The sequence below is a fragment of the Prunus persica genome, chromosome G1 (genome assembly GCF_000346465.2).
Source record: "Prunus persica cultivar Lovell chromosome G1, Prunus_persica_NCBIv2, whole genome shotgun sequence".
Lineage (NCBI taxonomy): Eukaryota > Viridiplantae > Streptophyta > Magnoliopsida > Rosales > Rosaceae > Prunus > Prunus persica.
In genome coordinates, this window is record NC_034009.1 from 27071588 (window position 1) to 27084318 (window position 12731).

Consider the following 12731-nt stretch of genomic DNA (forward strand, 5'->3'; position numbering starts at 1 on the left):
AGAGTATAGACTGTACAGTACAGTGGATGAAATGAAAGGATAATTGAGTGCACGTGTGGGAGGTAGGTTTTTAAGTTAAAAAAAAATGTCGAATATTAGTTAATTAATTAAATTAAACAAAAATGGAAGGTGCGGAAGTTTGGTGGCAATAGTGGGGGGTTGCATTGGATACTCTGAGCCTCTGACGGTGGCCACAGCACTCAACCAAAATTGAATGATGCAACAACCACACAACACCAGGAGTTAGACAGACGAACGGTGCCGTTTGTACACATTCACATGACATGTGACTTTTTCGATCTGCCCCGTGGATATCTGCAATGCAAATAAAGCAGAAGAAGAAGAAGAAAATTTGCAAGTGTTTTTTCTTGCTCGCCCGTGAAACAAGCGTGTTTCATGCTGCTTGCTCTTTCTTTCTTTCTTTCTCTTTCTCTGAGAGAGAGAGAGAGTTCACAGATTTCATTCATATCGGGGGATCCATTTGTTTGTTGTTACGTAAAGGACTTGAGATTTTTCAATTTGGCATGAACAAGTGGCAACCGCTGCAAAAATGGTGTTACTTTTGTTTCTGGTGCACGGCAGTTGTCTTCTTCTTGTGATTTCAATTCGGTGTGGCCTTATTGTTGTGTGCTGCTGCCTTTTGGACCACCACCGATATAAATTATAATAGGCACAACACAAGAGAGAAGGTATCTCAATGCACGTGTAAAGTTCGACTGCCCAAGATCATTTATCAATCCTTTACAAAAGAACAGAGAGAAAATAAACTGGGAATTGATTGGATGATCAAGCATCACGTAGACGACTTTAAGAAAGTCAAAAAAAAAAAAAACGAAATGACCAATATAATCAGAGATTACTTTCAAAGTTGATATGTAATAATCGAAGCTTATATAAAATTTAAAAAAAAAAAACACTCTAAGCAGATTCAAGATAACAATTCAACTCCCAAAAATATAACTTTATTGCACCTAAAGCAAATACTCTTAGCTAACCATCTTCGTACGAACAATTTTGTTGTGATTTTAGATTTAAGAAAATTAATAGTAAAGAAAAAATAATTTAGAACCTTTTTAGTCCGAGTATAAGAAACATAGTTGTAACTCAAGAGCAGGTGAAATGAGATGAACAAAACTGCCCCGCAAAAACCTAATCCAATAATTGTATGGCATGTAATGCCAGTTAATAAGCTTCAATTACAACTGGGAGAAACAAGAAATCAAATGTCAAAAAGACATCCAACATCCAACGGCATTGAGCAGAAACATAATTGTGGGAAAACATGCAGATTTCCCTTGAGCAACTGGGTAATATTTTCAAAGCAATCCCAAAAGTGTATCATTGTAAACCTCTCAAGTCTCGAGATCAACTACATTGCTTGCACGCAACGAGTCAGCCTCTGAATACTTGTGAGGAGAATCAATATCCTATACAAAAAACAAGGCGAACATCAAAATATATGGCCGGGAAGGGATGGCCATCTTAAATCGAACCATTTATTGTTTTTTTTCCTTTTCCAGGAAATTGGAAGGTGTGGTTCATTTATGAGAACAGAGAGACCTTCGAGTTTGAGGGAGGGAACAGTCATTGGTCATCGGCAACATTCCACTCTAGATTCATGGAAGCACAGTTCTGACTTCTTTCCTATCAGCTCCAAATGACTGCAATAAAACATTTATCAGTATCTATGAAAGGAAGGGTGACCGCATCAAATAAGTAGATTACATGTGAGAATTTAGCTGCAACTGCGGTAAGGAAGCAAGTAAGAAAATATTCTCAACACTAAATTTCAGTGGGAAAGAAAGAGGTAGTAGAGTTAGCAATACAGGGTCATGCACCATAATCAAGTGATACCAATCAGCTACTGAGCCAAGGAAATTTTAAATTTACCGTAAAAATACTAATCTTGACCCCCCATTCAATACACTTGAAGTCACCCAAATGAATAGCAATTATATTTGTTATGTCTATTTTCTTTGTTGTTGAGTCATTTGATCAGTCTTTCAAAGCATACCCTCAACTTCTTGACAATTTGTTAGGAAGGGTGAGAGAGGCGAAGGGGGTGATCACAGAGAGAACAGTTCTTGAGAAAACAGGGGTAAATAAAGGGGCATGCCAGAATTTAACTTTTCAAAACCACGTCCATGTGGACAGATGACTATTTTACAATACATATGTGGGTGGAGTTAGTTTTGTCAGGTTTTCACAGCCAAAAACTGGCACACAACTTGACCTATTATATGTATTTCTTTTTAGCACGTAACCATAACATTTGCAGAATCTAAACAGAGGAAGCAAATGCAGGCTGGATCCGATGAGGTTATCTTTACTCTCACCAAGCACGTCTAAAATATGGTTATAATTTCAATGCATAACTTCTGTATGAAAACTTTTCTCAAGTTTTTTACACTTTAAAAAAGGAGAATAAGTTGCGAAAGCTTTTTTAAGTTTCTTACGTTACGATTCCAATTTCTATAATTTGCAGGAATGTAATCTATACTGCTCCAATGATCATGCTCTTGCTTTCACCTAATAGATGTTGGACAATAACTCGACTTTCAGACTGGTTCAACAACATAGATGATCAAAATTCTTTTATACCCAGGGAAAACTAATACCAAACTTTTAAGAAAATTATTATTGAAGAAGCTCTACGACATAAATATCAGTAACACATCATCACACTTGTATTGGTTAGCATCAGATACCCATCCAAAGCAGTAGTGTCTCAACTGGCAGTAACTAAAGAAGACAGAAGCTTCTGTTTACTGCCCATAGTGATACAACATAGATAATGAATATTGTGTGCATGTCTGTGTGTTGCTGTATACAAGGGAACAAATATTACCTCAGCCCCACAGCCTTTCACATAGATATTTGTGAAGAGTTCGGAGGGTTCTGGCATTGGGCTTTCCTGGAAACAGGAACAACAAACATCAAAAACAGGGTCACTGAACAATATCCAGTTACAATACCTATTATAAAAGCTAAAGAGAGGTCAGATGGCTACATGCATTCAGTTAAAATTAACAAAAATAAAAGGAAAATTTATGAAATCAAATGACCACCACAGAAAGCTTCTTACTTTGGCTTTAGCAATGGCTTCATCAACTTCTTTCCTCAATTCCTTCTCAATATCCTGGAAGAAAAGAAAAGAAAAGAAAAGGATAAATACATATCAATTTTCTCAGACCCCCCACAGCATCAATAAGAGAGACAGGAATGGACATATTCTAAAATTTTCCCTCAGTTATGAAAATAATTATTCAACAAAATAGAAATGACAGTAGATAGATACAATACAGAAACCACCGTAGTTGAAGAATATACCTTTAGCTCCTTCTCAGTAGCTAGATCATGAGCAAATATCAGCTTCCTTATTCTTTCAATTGGATCACGCTCCTAAATCATATAACCAAGTGAAATTATAAAAAGACACCGTTATGAAATTGTGGCATAATCTCCAAAATAAGGAAAGGGAACAAGGTTTGGAACACATAACAAACCTGTCTCACGCCAGAAATCTCATCACGTGTACGGTAGGTGCTCCCAGGATCAGACATGGAGTGCCCATGGTACCTGTAAGTGTCCATTTCAAGAATCTGACCACCAGAAGCAAGAAGACATGTCAGGCAACAAGTATCATGTAGAGCGACAACAAATTACACAATTTTAACAAGTCTGCAAGTAAGAGCCAAAAAAGTTGGAAAAATCTCGCATGACTTCACATATTACACATAACCAGACCATTTCAAAGGGCCCAAGTAATCCTGAAGGGCTAAAAACTTGATCTAACCCACAGCCTGGGTCTGAACGAAGGTATTCATCAATGAACCACATCGTGCTTCTCTTAACTACTGAAATGATGTTGAATTGAAAAAAGGGAGGAATGTTTTCCCATTTAGTCTAAAACTTGGAACAAAAATTTCACATCTTTTGCCATTTGCAAAGCATTCTATTTCTCTTTCCTTTCACAGACGGCATACAAATGCTGCAAAGGCAACTCTTGAAATGCAACTGCATTGCTTACCCAACAAACTACTAGGGTCCATATAACTGTATACCCAAGTTTATACTAGAATTCTAAAGGATCATGCATCAAATTCCTGAAGGGGTGCTATTAGAGTTGCAATTCCAGAACTAAGAGAATAGCTCAAACAATTACTGTCAGAACTGCCCCTGGAATAAAGCTAAGACAATTTCCCTAGGGACATGATTAATTCCTCATAGACCACACGCTTGATAGCTCATTGTAGCTTCAATCTACTATACTATTAGCATACTCTAGCAGCTATGGCATAAACTGCATACAATTGCAATCACAATGCAATTTGTGGATCGCCTGCAAAAATTCATTTGGCCTACCTAGCAACAATCATGTTTTTCTTTTATATGTGGAATTGTGAGCCAAAACGACAGAAGATTTGTTGAGTGGCCTAACATAACAATAAGGCAATCCATGTTGCTATAGTTTGCACAAGGAATCAAAAAGATGTCAGAGTAACAAATGGAGAAATAACTCACAATGGGTCCATTCTTCAAAGCATGCTCCTTAGCAAATTTGCATGCCTGCTTTACTGCAAATACATCCATGCCATCCACCTGAAGATTGATCACAAACCATTTGCCAAATGAAAACAAATTAATACTAGAAATTATCACCTATAATGTTTCTACCATTATAATTCGAGCTATAGAATCGATTCAGTGGATACAGCTATCATGTTTTTACCAATCACACAACCATCATTTCTTAATGTAGCTAAACTTCAAAGCAAATACATAAGCAGTAACCAATGAAATGCAACAAACAAGATTGTATCCGACCTTCAAGCCAGGAACATAATCTCCACGCTTGTAGTATGATGGACTCTTAGCTGCTCTCCACTCTGCCGTACCCATTCCATCTGTGTCAAACGCACGCCCAAATCATTCAAAATGTGTAATTAATTTTGTTTCTTATCATTAAAAAAACCAAGAAGAAACAATTCTTCCACTACTTACAGTGATTATTCTCACAGACCAAAATGGCAGGCAGATCCCAAAGCGCAGAAATATTAAGCGCCTCGAACAACTGCCCCTGATTGGCCGCACCGTCACCATACAGAGCAAACGTCACCGTTTCATCCTTGGAGTACTTCTGCCCAAAAGCCAAGCCACATCCCAGCGGAACCTGAGCCCCAACAATACCGTGACCGCCATAGAACCCAGCGTCCTTCTTGTAAAAATGCATGGACCCACCTTTCCCCTTGGAGCAGCCACCCTGGCGGCCCATGAGCTCGGAGAAAATCTGCAGAAGGGTCCCGCCGCGGCCAAGGAAGGTGCAATGGTCACGGTAGGCGGTTATGATGCAGTCCTTTTTGGTAATTGCGGCCTCCATGCCGATGGCGACGGCCTCCTGGCCGTCGTACAGATGGCAAAACCCTCGGATGAGCTTGGCCTTGTAGAGCGAGTCGGCCGCGATCTCCATCCGGCGCATCAACGCCATGTCGCGGAAGAACGTCATGAGCTCATTGGGCGTGGTCTCGACGGTGCGGGACGGCACGTCGCACCTGTGGGAGGTGAAGGGGACAGATGTCTCGATCGTGAGGGTGGTGGAGTCATCAGCGGCGGATGAGATCGGACGGCGGAGAGATGGGGTGAAGGATAGGGCGGAGGTGAGGGGTTTGAGGAGATTGGAGCCGGAAGATGAAGAGGATGCGAGGCGGGATAGAGCCATCTCTGACCGTTGGATCGTTTTCCGGCTGTGTGGGATGGGAGCTGAGACTGGTGAAAGGAGAGGGTTTGGTAGGAAAGTAGTAGGAGAGGAATCGAAAATGTTTTAATTGTTAAAATAATTAAAAAAATTGTCTTAGTTGGGTACTGTCGTTATTTTGTGGCGGAGTGATTTCTTTGACTTAATAATAATAATTTTTATTTCCCCAAAATTTTTGTTCCCTTCCTACTTGTGCAGGTGTGTCTTCCTCTCTCTAAATTTTTTAAATTTTTTTCTTCTTAATTTCACTTTAGCACAAAAATAAATTTTGTGCATATGTTTGACTCTAAATTTCCGTACCAATGCTAGAAATGCCATTTTGGGGTTTGGTGGAAGTAATCAAAGATGTGCTGTATGAGGTTTGGTGGGTGCACATATTATATGCCTACAAATTTTGCTGGCTGGGTGGGTTCCCTTTATTTTGTTCTTTTCGCCAATATCTTACACGAAGTTTTTTAATATACAAATGAATCATGATGGCCTTCTTAGCTCAAAAAGTATTTTAGATTTAATATACATATGATGCACAATAAGCTCGAAAGTAAACAAATAAAATTACATAGAAAAAAAAAAAAAGGTAAAAGTCTATGAATTTATATCCGAGTTTTATTTTGATCATCCAACTAATTTTCGTACCATTTTAATTATCCTCATTCATGTCAATTCAATCCTTTCGTCTCATTATGTAAATTTGGGCACAAGCATCTTCTAAAATGGCCTAGCCATCTCTCTACTACCAAGTTCCCCCAAATTGACCTATCTATCTCGTTTTCTTCAAATTGAAACTCTAACTCACTAAAAATCCCCTAAAAACCCAAATTCGAACCCCAACACAACAATAAAACCTAATTTTGCCTCTAATTGCTTATAGTGAACTCAAAAGTTGAATTTACCGCTAAAAAGCACGTCATGTGATTAAATTTGAAGTAATGATTGAATTGCATGAATGAGAGAATTGAATGACCACAATAGCATGAACATTAGTTAAAAAATGAAAATGAAAATCAGATATAACCATAGTTGAAACCCAAAGCTCAAAAATTTCTTTCATCCTTATATTTCTTACAAATATAAATGAGAGCCCAATAGAGGCCCTGGTCATCGATTATTGGACCCAACTTGTGTGCTACCGCCCAGCTTAACTAGTTGAGAAATCTACACGTCAACGGCACCTACTTTGAAGTTTTGAACTTCCCGGTCCAAATCAACAGTAACGAACAAATGGTTCAATTCAAATCAACGGTACTTTAATCGAAAACCGTTACGCAACGGAAGCGACGTCGCATCGTCACTGTCCAGTCCACTCTCAAAATATCACAAGAAAAAACGATAAGCCCACAACTGAGCTGGAGCTGGGGTGCCCAAAAATCTCTCCCGCCATGGACACTCTCTCTATCCTCACACCTCCTCACACCTTCACGCGCCTCCTTTCTCTCAAACGCTCTTCTTATCCCCTGCTTCACCATCTCACCCAAACCACCCATGTCCTAGGGTTTTGTTCCCCAAAATCCCCTCCTACATATTCTCCAAGCTCACTGCGTTTTCGAGTCACTTTCCAATCCCCAAGCTCAGCCTTCCCTGCAAAATCTCAACTCTCCGATGCCGACGAAGAAGAAGACGAAGACGAGTACGAAGAGGAGGACGACGACGAAGACGTGGCTGCGGATGAGTACGACGACGTTCCCGGCGATATTATGTCGGACGGACTCGAACAGAGCGACGATGAAATCGATACTTCAATGGCGGCCGCAGAGCCGTCGACTCGGCCCGAGGAGTTCAAGTGGCAGAGAGTGGAGAAGCTGTGCAGCGAAGTCAAAGTGTTCGGCGAGGAAATGATAGATGACGAAGAGCTCGCTTCTATCTACGATTTCCGAATCGATAAATTTCAGGTGAGTTCCAATTTCGAATACACAATTGAAGATTTTATGAATCGTATGACTTCTGAATTACATTTTTCTTTGATTAATTTTGGATAGAGATTAGCGATACAAGCATTCTTGAGAGGTTCGTCCGTGGTGGTATCGGCACCCACGAGCAGTGGAAAGACTCTGATAGCAGAAGCTGCTGCCGTTGCAACTGTAGCCAGAGGAATGAGATTGTTTTACACAACCCCGCTGAAGGCCTTGTCCAATCAGAAGTTTCGAGAATTTCGGTATGCGAGTCATATTACTCTGACAAGAAAAGAATATATACATTTCTTGGTGAAGTTTATGTAAAATTCTGAAGTAATTGGTCCTTGTAATTAGTAATGTAGGTGATGTACTTGTAAGTCATGATATGTTGAATTGAATTAGCTGATGCGTTGTTGTAATTTCAGTGAGACTTTTGGCGACGACAATGTCGGCCTTCTTACTGGAGATTCGGCAGTGAACAAAGATGCTCAGGTTTTAATTATGACCACAGAGATCTTGCGCAACATGTTGTATCAGAGGTATAAACAACTTATTTATTCAGTCCTAGTAGCTGTAGTTTATAGATTTATGTTCTTAGTTTTGCAGTTCAACTTCTGAGTTTATTCTTGGAATATGGGATGGTATTTCACTTTAGCTTCTTAATGCAGCGTGGGAATGGCTTCTTCTGGGGATGGACTTTTTCATGTGGATGTTATTGTCCTGGATGAAGTTCATTATCTAAGTGACATGTACCGGGGTACTGTGTGGGAAGAAATCGTAAGTGCAATTTGTTTCCAGGAAACTGCTTCAATGCCAATGATGTTGTCATAGTGTTTAGTTATATAATCTATGAAATATTTCAGGTTATTTATTGCCCCAAAAAAGTTCAACTCATATGTTTGTCAGCAACAGTTGCAAATCCAGATGAATTGGCTGGTTGGATTGGTCAGGTATTTTGCTTCTTTGATGATTTAATGTTCTACATTCACTGAAAATTATTACATTTTTGACAGACTATTTTGCTCCTTCCATCCTGTTTCCAGATTCATGGTAAAACTGAATTGGTAACTTCATCAAGGCGTCCAGTACCATTGACTTGGCATTTCTCAACGAAGACTTCTTTGTTACCACTTCTTGATAAGACAGGAAAGCACATGAATAGGTACTTTGTTTCTCATTGTGATTAGTTTTTGTTATTTTTATTGTATACTTAACTCTTAGTTTTTACCCAATCCAAATTTCTTGGAGACTCTCTTCTGTAATATGGAGTAGCAATGCCTTTCCATTTGACCTTTTTTGAGAAAAGATTGGACTAGTTCAGCTTTATCTGATTTACATGGTTAAGCTTCATCAGAGTTATCCTGCCAAACATTCTGTTGATGGAAATTTAAGGTTTATCTTGCAATTACCATGAAGATTTCTTAGAGGCTCTGCCAATATAGGACCATTTATTAATATTTAAAGTTTACATTTTCTTTGAATGGAACAGGAGGTTGTCAGTCAATTATCTTCAACTTAATGCTTCAGGAACAAAATCTTACAAAGATGATGGGTCTAGAAGGAGGAGTTCAAGAAGACGTGCAAGTGAGATGAGCTATGATGACAGTACTGGTAACATGTCTAGACGACCACTTTCAAAGAATGACATCAACTTAATACACCGTTCGCAAGTATGATTCATGCATTAATCTTGTGAGACAAATACAAAAGCAAGCCTTGTTTTCATTTTTGTTTTGGTTTTGCTAGGGACACACTGATTGATTAGGGATGTTATGTACCTGACCCATGAGATCAACGTTCCATAAACGATTGCCCAATAAATTTGACCATTTGAATTTTTTTTCTGTTTCTTTTGCTCTTTAGGTACCTCAAATTACTGATACATTATGGCACCTTAAGTCTCGAGATATGCTGCCAGCAATATGGTTTATTTTTAGCAGAAAAGGATGTGATGCCGCTGTTCAGTATGTTCAAGATAACAATCTCTTGGATGACTGTGAGATGAGTGAGGTTCAACTAGCCTTGAAGAGGTTCCGCATTAAGTATCCTGATGCTATCAGGGAGACTGCTGTGAAGGGTTTACTGCAAGGGGTTGCTGCACATCATGCTGGCTGTCTACCTTTATGGAAATCATTCATAGAAGAGCTGTTTCAGCGAGGACTTGTTAAGGTTGTCTTTGCTACAGAAACACTTGCTGCAGGAATCAACATGCCTGCTAGGACAGCCATTATTGCATCCCTTAGCAAAAGAAGCGACAGTGGACGTACCCAATTAAGCCCAAATGAGCTGTTTCAAATGGCTGGGCGTGCTGGACGTAGAGGGATTGATGAAAGGGGTCACGTAGTGCTTGTTCAAAGTCCTTATGAAGGTGCTGAAGCCTGTTGCAAGATTGTTTTTGCTGGACTTGAACCTTTGGTGTCCCAGTTTACAGCTTCATATGGAATGGTGCTAAATCTTCTTGCCGGTGCAAAATTTACCTCTAGATCAAATGAATCAGATGACACGGAAGCTTCCCAATCAGGGCGAACCCTGGAAGAAGCTAGAAAGTTAGTCGAGCAAAGTTTTGGAAACTATGTTGGCAGCAATGTTATGCTTGCTGCAAAAGAAGAGCTTACTAGAATTCAGAAAGAAATTGAGATACTGACTTTGGAAATTAGCGATGATGCCATCGATAGAAAGAGCAGGAAGCTTCTATCTGGACCAGCATATAAGGAGATTGCAGATCTACAGGAAGAATTAAGAGCAGAGAAACGCCTAAGAACTGAACTTAGAAGAAGAATGGAATCTCAGAAACTATCTTCACTTAGACCCATGTTAGAGGAGTTTGAAGATGGACACTTGCCCTTTTTGTGCCTGCAGTACAAGGATTCTGAAGGAGTTCAACACTCTATCCCGGCTGTTTATCTGGGGAAGGTTGACTCATTCAGTCGTTCAAAGCTTAAGCACATGGTTTCTGCTGATGATGCTTTTGCACTAAACGCAGTAACCTCAGAGTTTGAATCAAATTTAGTTTTTGAACCATCATATTATGTGGCTCTTGGTTCAGATAATTCGTGGTATCTATTTACAGAAAAGTGGATTAAAACAATTTATAAGACGGGCTTCCCAAATGTTGCTTTAGCTCTAGGAGATGCTTTGCCTCGGGAAATTATGAGTATGCTTCTGGATAAGACGGAACTGAAGTGGGAGAAGCTTGCTGAGTCTGAACTTGGCGGTTTTTGGAACATGGAAGGATCTCTCGAGACATGGTCTTGGAGTCTGAATGTTCCTGTCTTGAATAGTCTCTCTGAGCATGATGAGCTTTTGCATAAGTCAGAAGCATACCATAACGCCGTTGAGCGTTACAAAGATCAAAGAAATAAAGTTTCACGTCTGAAGAAGAAGATATCACGTACACAAGGCTTCAGAGAATACAAGAAAATCGTTGACATGGCCAAGTTTACAGAGGAAAAGATTAAACGCTTGAAGGGTAGATCAAGACGTTTGACTAATCGAATTGAACAAATTGAACCCTCTGGTTGGAAGGAATTCTTGCAGATCAGCAACGTCATACACGAGACTCGGGCATTGGATATTAATACTCATGTCATGTTTCCACTTGGTGTAACTGCAGCTGCTATTCGAGGAGAAAATGAACTCTGGCTTGCCATGGTTCTTCGAAATAAAATCTTAATAGATTTGAAGCCTCCAGAACTTGCGGCTGTCTGTGCAAGCTTAGTATCTGAAGGGATCAAAATTCGTCCTTGGAAAAACAACAGCTACATATATGAACCCTCTAGTACAGTAGTCGACGTGGTCAACTTCTTGGATGAGCAGAGAAGCTCTTTTTTACAGCTTCAAGAGAAGCATGGTGTGAACAAGCCTTGCTATTTGGACACCCAGTTTTCAGGTATGGTTGAAGCCTGGGTTTCTGGGTTGACCTGGAAGGAAATCATGATGGACTGTGCGATGGATGAGGGCGATTTAGCGCGGCTCCTACGACGAACAATCGATCTGCTGGTGCAAATTCCTAAGTTGCCTGACATTGACCCGCTACTGCAAAGTAATGCAAAGACGGCGTCAAATATTATGGACCGTCCTCCCATAAGCGAGCTGGCTGGATGAATGACATTATATTCTAACAAAATGAAATTTGCAGACCAACAATTTCATAACATCATGTATTGCGCCTATTGGCCGTACCAGAGCCGATCAAGCTCTTTCATTCTTTTTTCATCCGAAGAAAACAAGTTCAAAGTCGATATCTAAAACAAACAATAGGTAAAGTCACCCAGAATGTAGTATTGGGAGCATGATCTTTTATCAGCTGTAATTGTATCAGTAAAATTATCTTGTACAATCAAATCAGTTTCTACTGCTCACCATGTGGAGAGTATCTTATATATAATAAATAAATAAATAAAAAGGTTTTTAGGTTAGATTTTTTAAGAATTTCACCGCTATTGTTCAAGGAAAAATATGTGGTAAGAAAGTAATAGTACAAATGATTAGTCCATTCTGAAGGATGCCCAAGTGAGTTGTTTTTTCCTCTTCTTTTTTGGATTCATGAGTCGATATGGCTCTGTAGCAAAGCCAACCTAATAACGATGTTTTTATTTTTTTTATGTTTTTTCAATTTTAAAACACGATTGTTTCAAGCTTTAAGCTTATCATTGGTTCCACCACAACTGTTCTTTGTCACCCAAATTTACTGCATTATTATGGATTTCCTCGACGGAGGGCTTAAAAGAATAAAACCTTAGAATGGAAACCGCACTCTGGCAAGCATTCAGTAGGACTAATTTCAGAATTTATAAAATAGTTTAGAGCCATACAAGTTTGACATAATTAACAATCTCAATCCACGCATTGCAAATACTAAAACAAAAATTACAGGATGTGCAACTCAACAAAAAGTACGATTATGCACAATATATACACAAATCTCAGGCATATTTCAAGAATTTTTCTTTTTTTTTGAGGCCTCATTTCTCATTGACATTGACATACCTACGGACCAACAATTAGCATGGTGCGAAATAAAGGTAAAGGTCAATAATTAACAATTGACGGTCATATGGACAGCAAGTAAAATTAATACTGAA

At 39.2% G+C, this 12731-nt stretch overlaps 2 protein-coding genes across 2 annotated transcripts; one reads left to right on the top strand and one right to left on the bottom strand.

Annotated features, from left to right (window-relative positions):
• Nucleotides 1124-5921, bottom strand: LOC18789499 (pyruvate dehydrogenase E1 component subunit alpha, mitochondrial). Its single transcript, XM_007222730.2, has 8 exons — nucleotides 5005-5921; nucleotides 4828-4907; nucleotides 4525-4602; nucleotides 3507-3602; nucleotides 3331-3402; nucleotides 3086-3139; nucleotides 2849-2914; nucleotides 1124-1661 (listed from the first exon to the last, which is right to left on the bottom strand). The coding sequence occupies exons 1-8, from the start codon at nucleotides 5717-5719 to the stop codon at nucleotides 1617-1619; spliced, it is 1206 nt and encodes a 401-aa protein (XP_007222792.1). The 5' UTR covers nucleotides 5720-5921; the 3' UTR covers nucleotides 1124-1616.
• LOC18789268 (DExH-box ATP-dependent RNA helicase DExH15 chloroplastic) lies at nucleotides 6970-12308 on the top strand. The gene is made up of 8 exons (XM_007226974.2): nucleotides 6970-7644; nucleotides 7732-7907; nucleotides 8073-8186; nucleotides 8316-8424; nucleotides 8511-8597; nucleotides 8691-8809; nucleotides 9137-9317; nucleotides 9511-12308. The coding sequence occupies exons 1-8, from the start codon at nucleotides 7135-7137 to the stop codon at nucleotides 11749-11751; spliced, it is 3537 nt and encodes a 1178-aa protein (XP_007227036.1). The 5' UTR covers nucleotides 6970-7134; the 3' UTR covers nucleotides 11752-12308.

Bases quoted from the DNA above. Each gene is read 5' to 3' on its own strand.
- LOC18789499 (XM_007222730.2), bottom strand. From the start codon at position 5,719: ATGGCTCTATCCCGCCTCGCATCCTCTTCATCTTCCGGCTCCAATCTC. The intron at 4,908-5,004 runs GTAAGTAGTGGA...CGTTTGACACAG, and splicing joins GGTCTGTGAGAATAATCACT to ATGGAATGGGTACGGCAGAG. The intron at 1,662-2,848 runs GTAATATTTGTT...GTTTTATTGCAG, and splicing joins TGAAAGGCTGTGGGGCTGAG to TCATTTGGAGCTGATAGGAA.
- LOC18789268 (XM_007226974.2), top strand. From the start codon at position 7,135: ATGGACACTCTCTCTATCCTCACACCTCCTCACACCTTCACGCGCCTC. The intron at 8,187-8,315 runs GTATAAACAACT...TTCTTAATGCAG, and splicing joins CGCAACATGTTGTATCAGAG to CGTGGGAATGGCTTCTTCTG. The intron at 8,425-8,510 runs GTAAGTGCAATT...GAAATATTTCAG, and splicing joins GTACTGTGTGGGAAGAAATC to GTTATTTATTGCCCCAAAAA.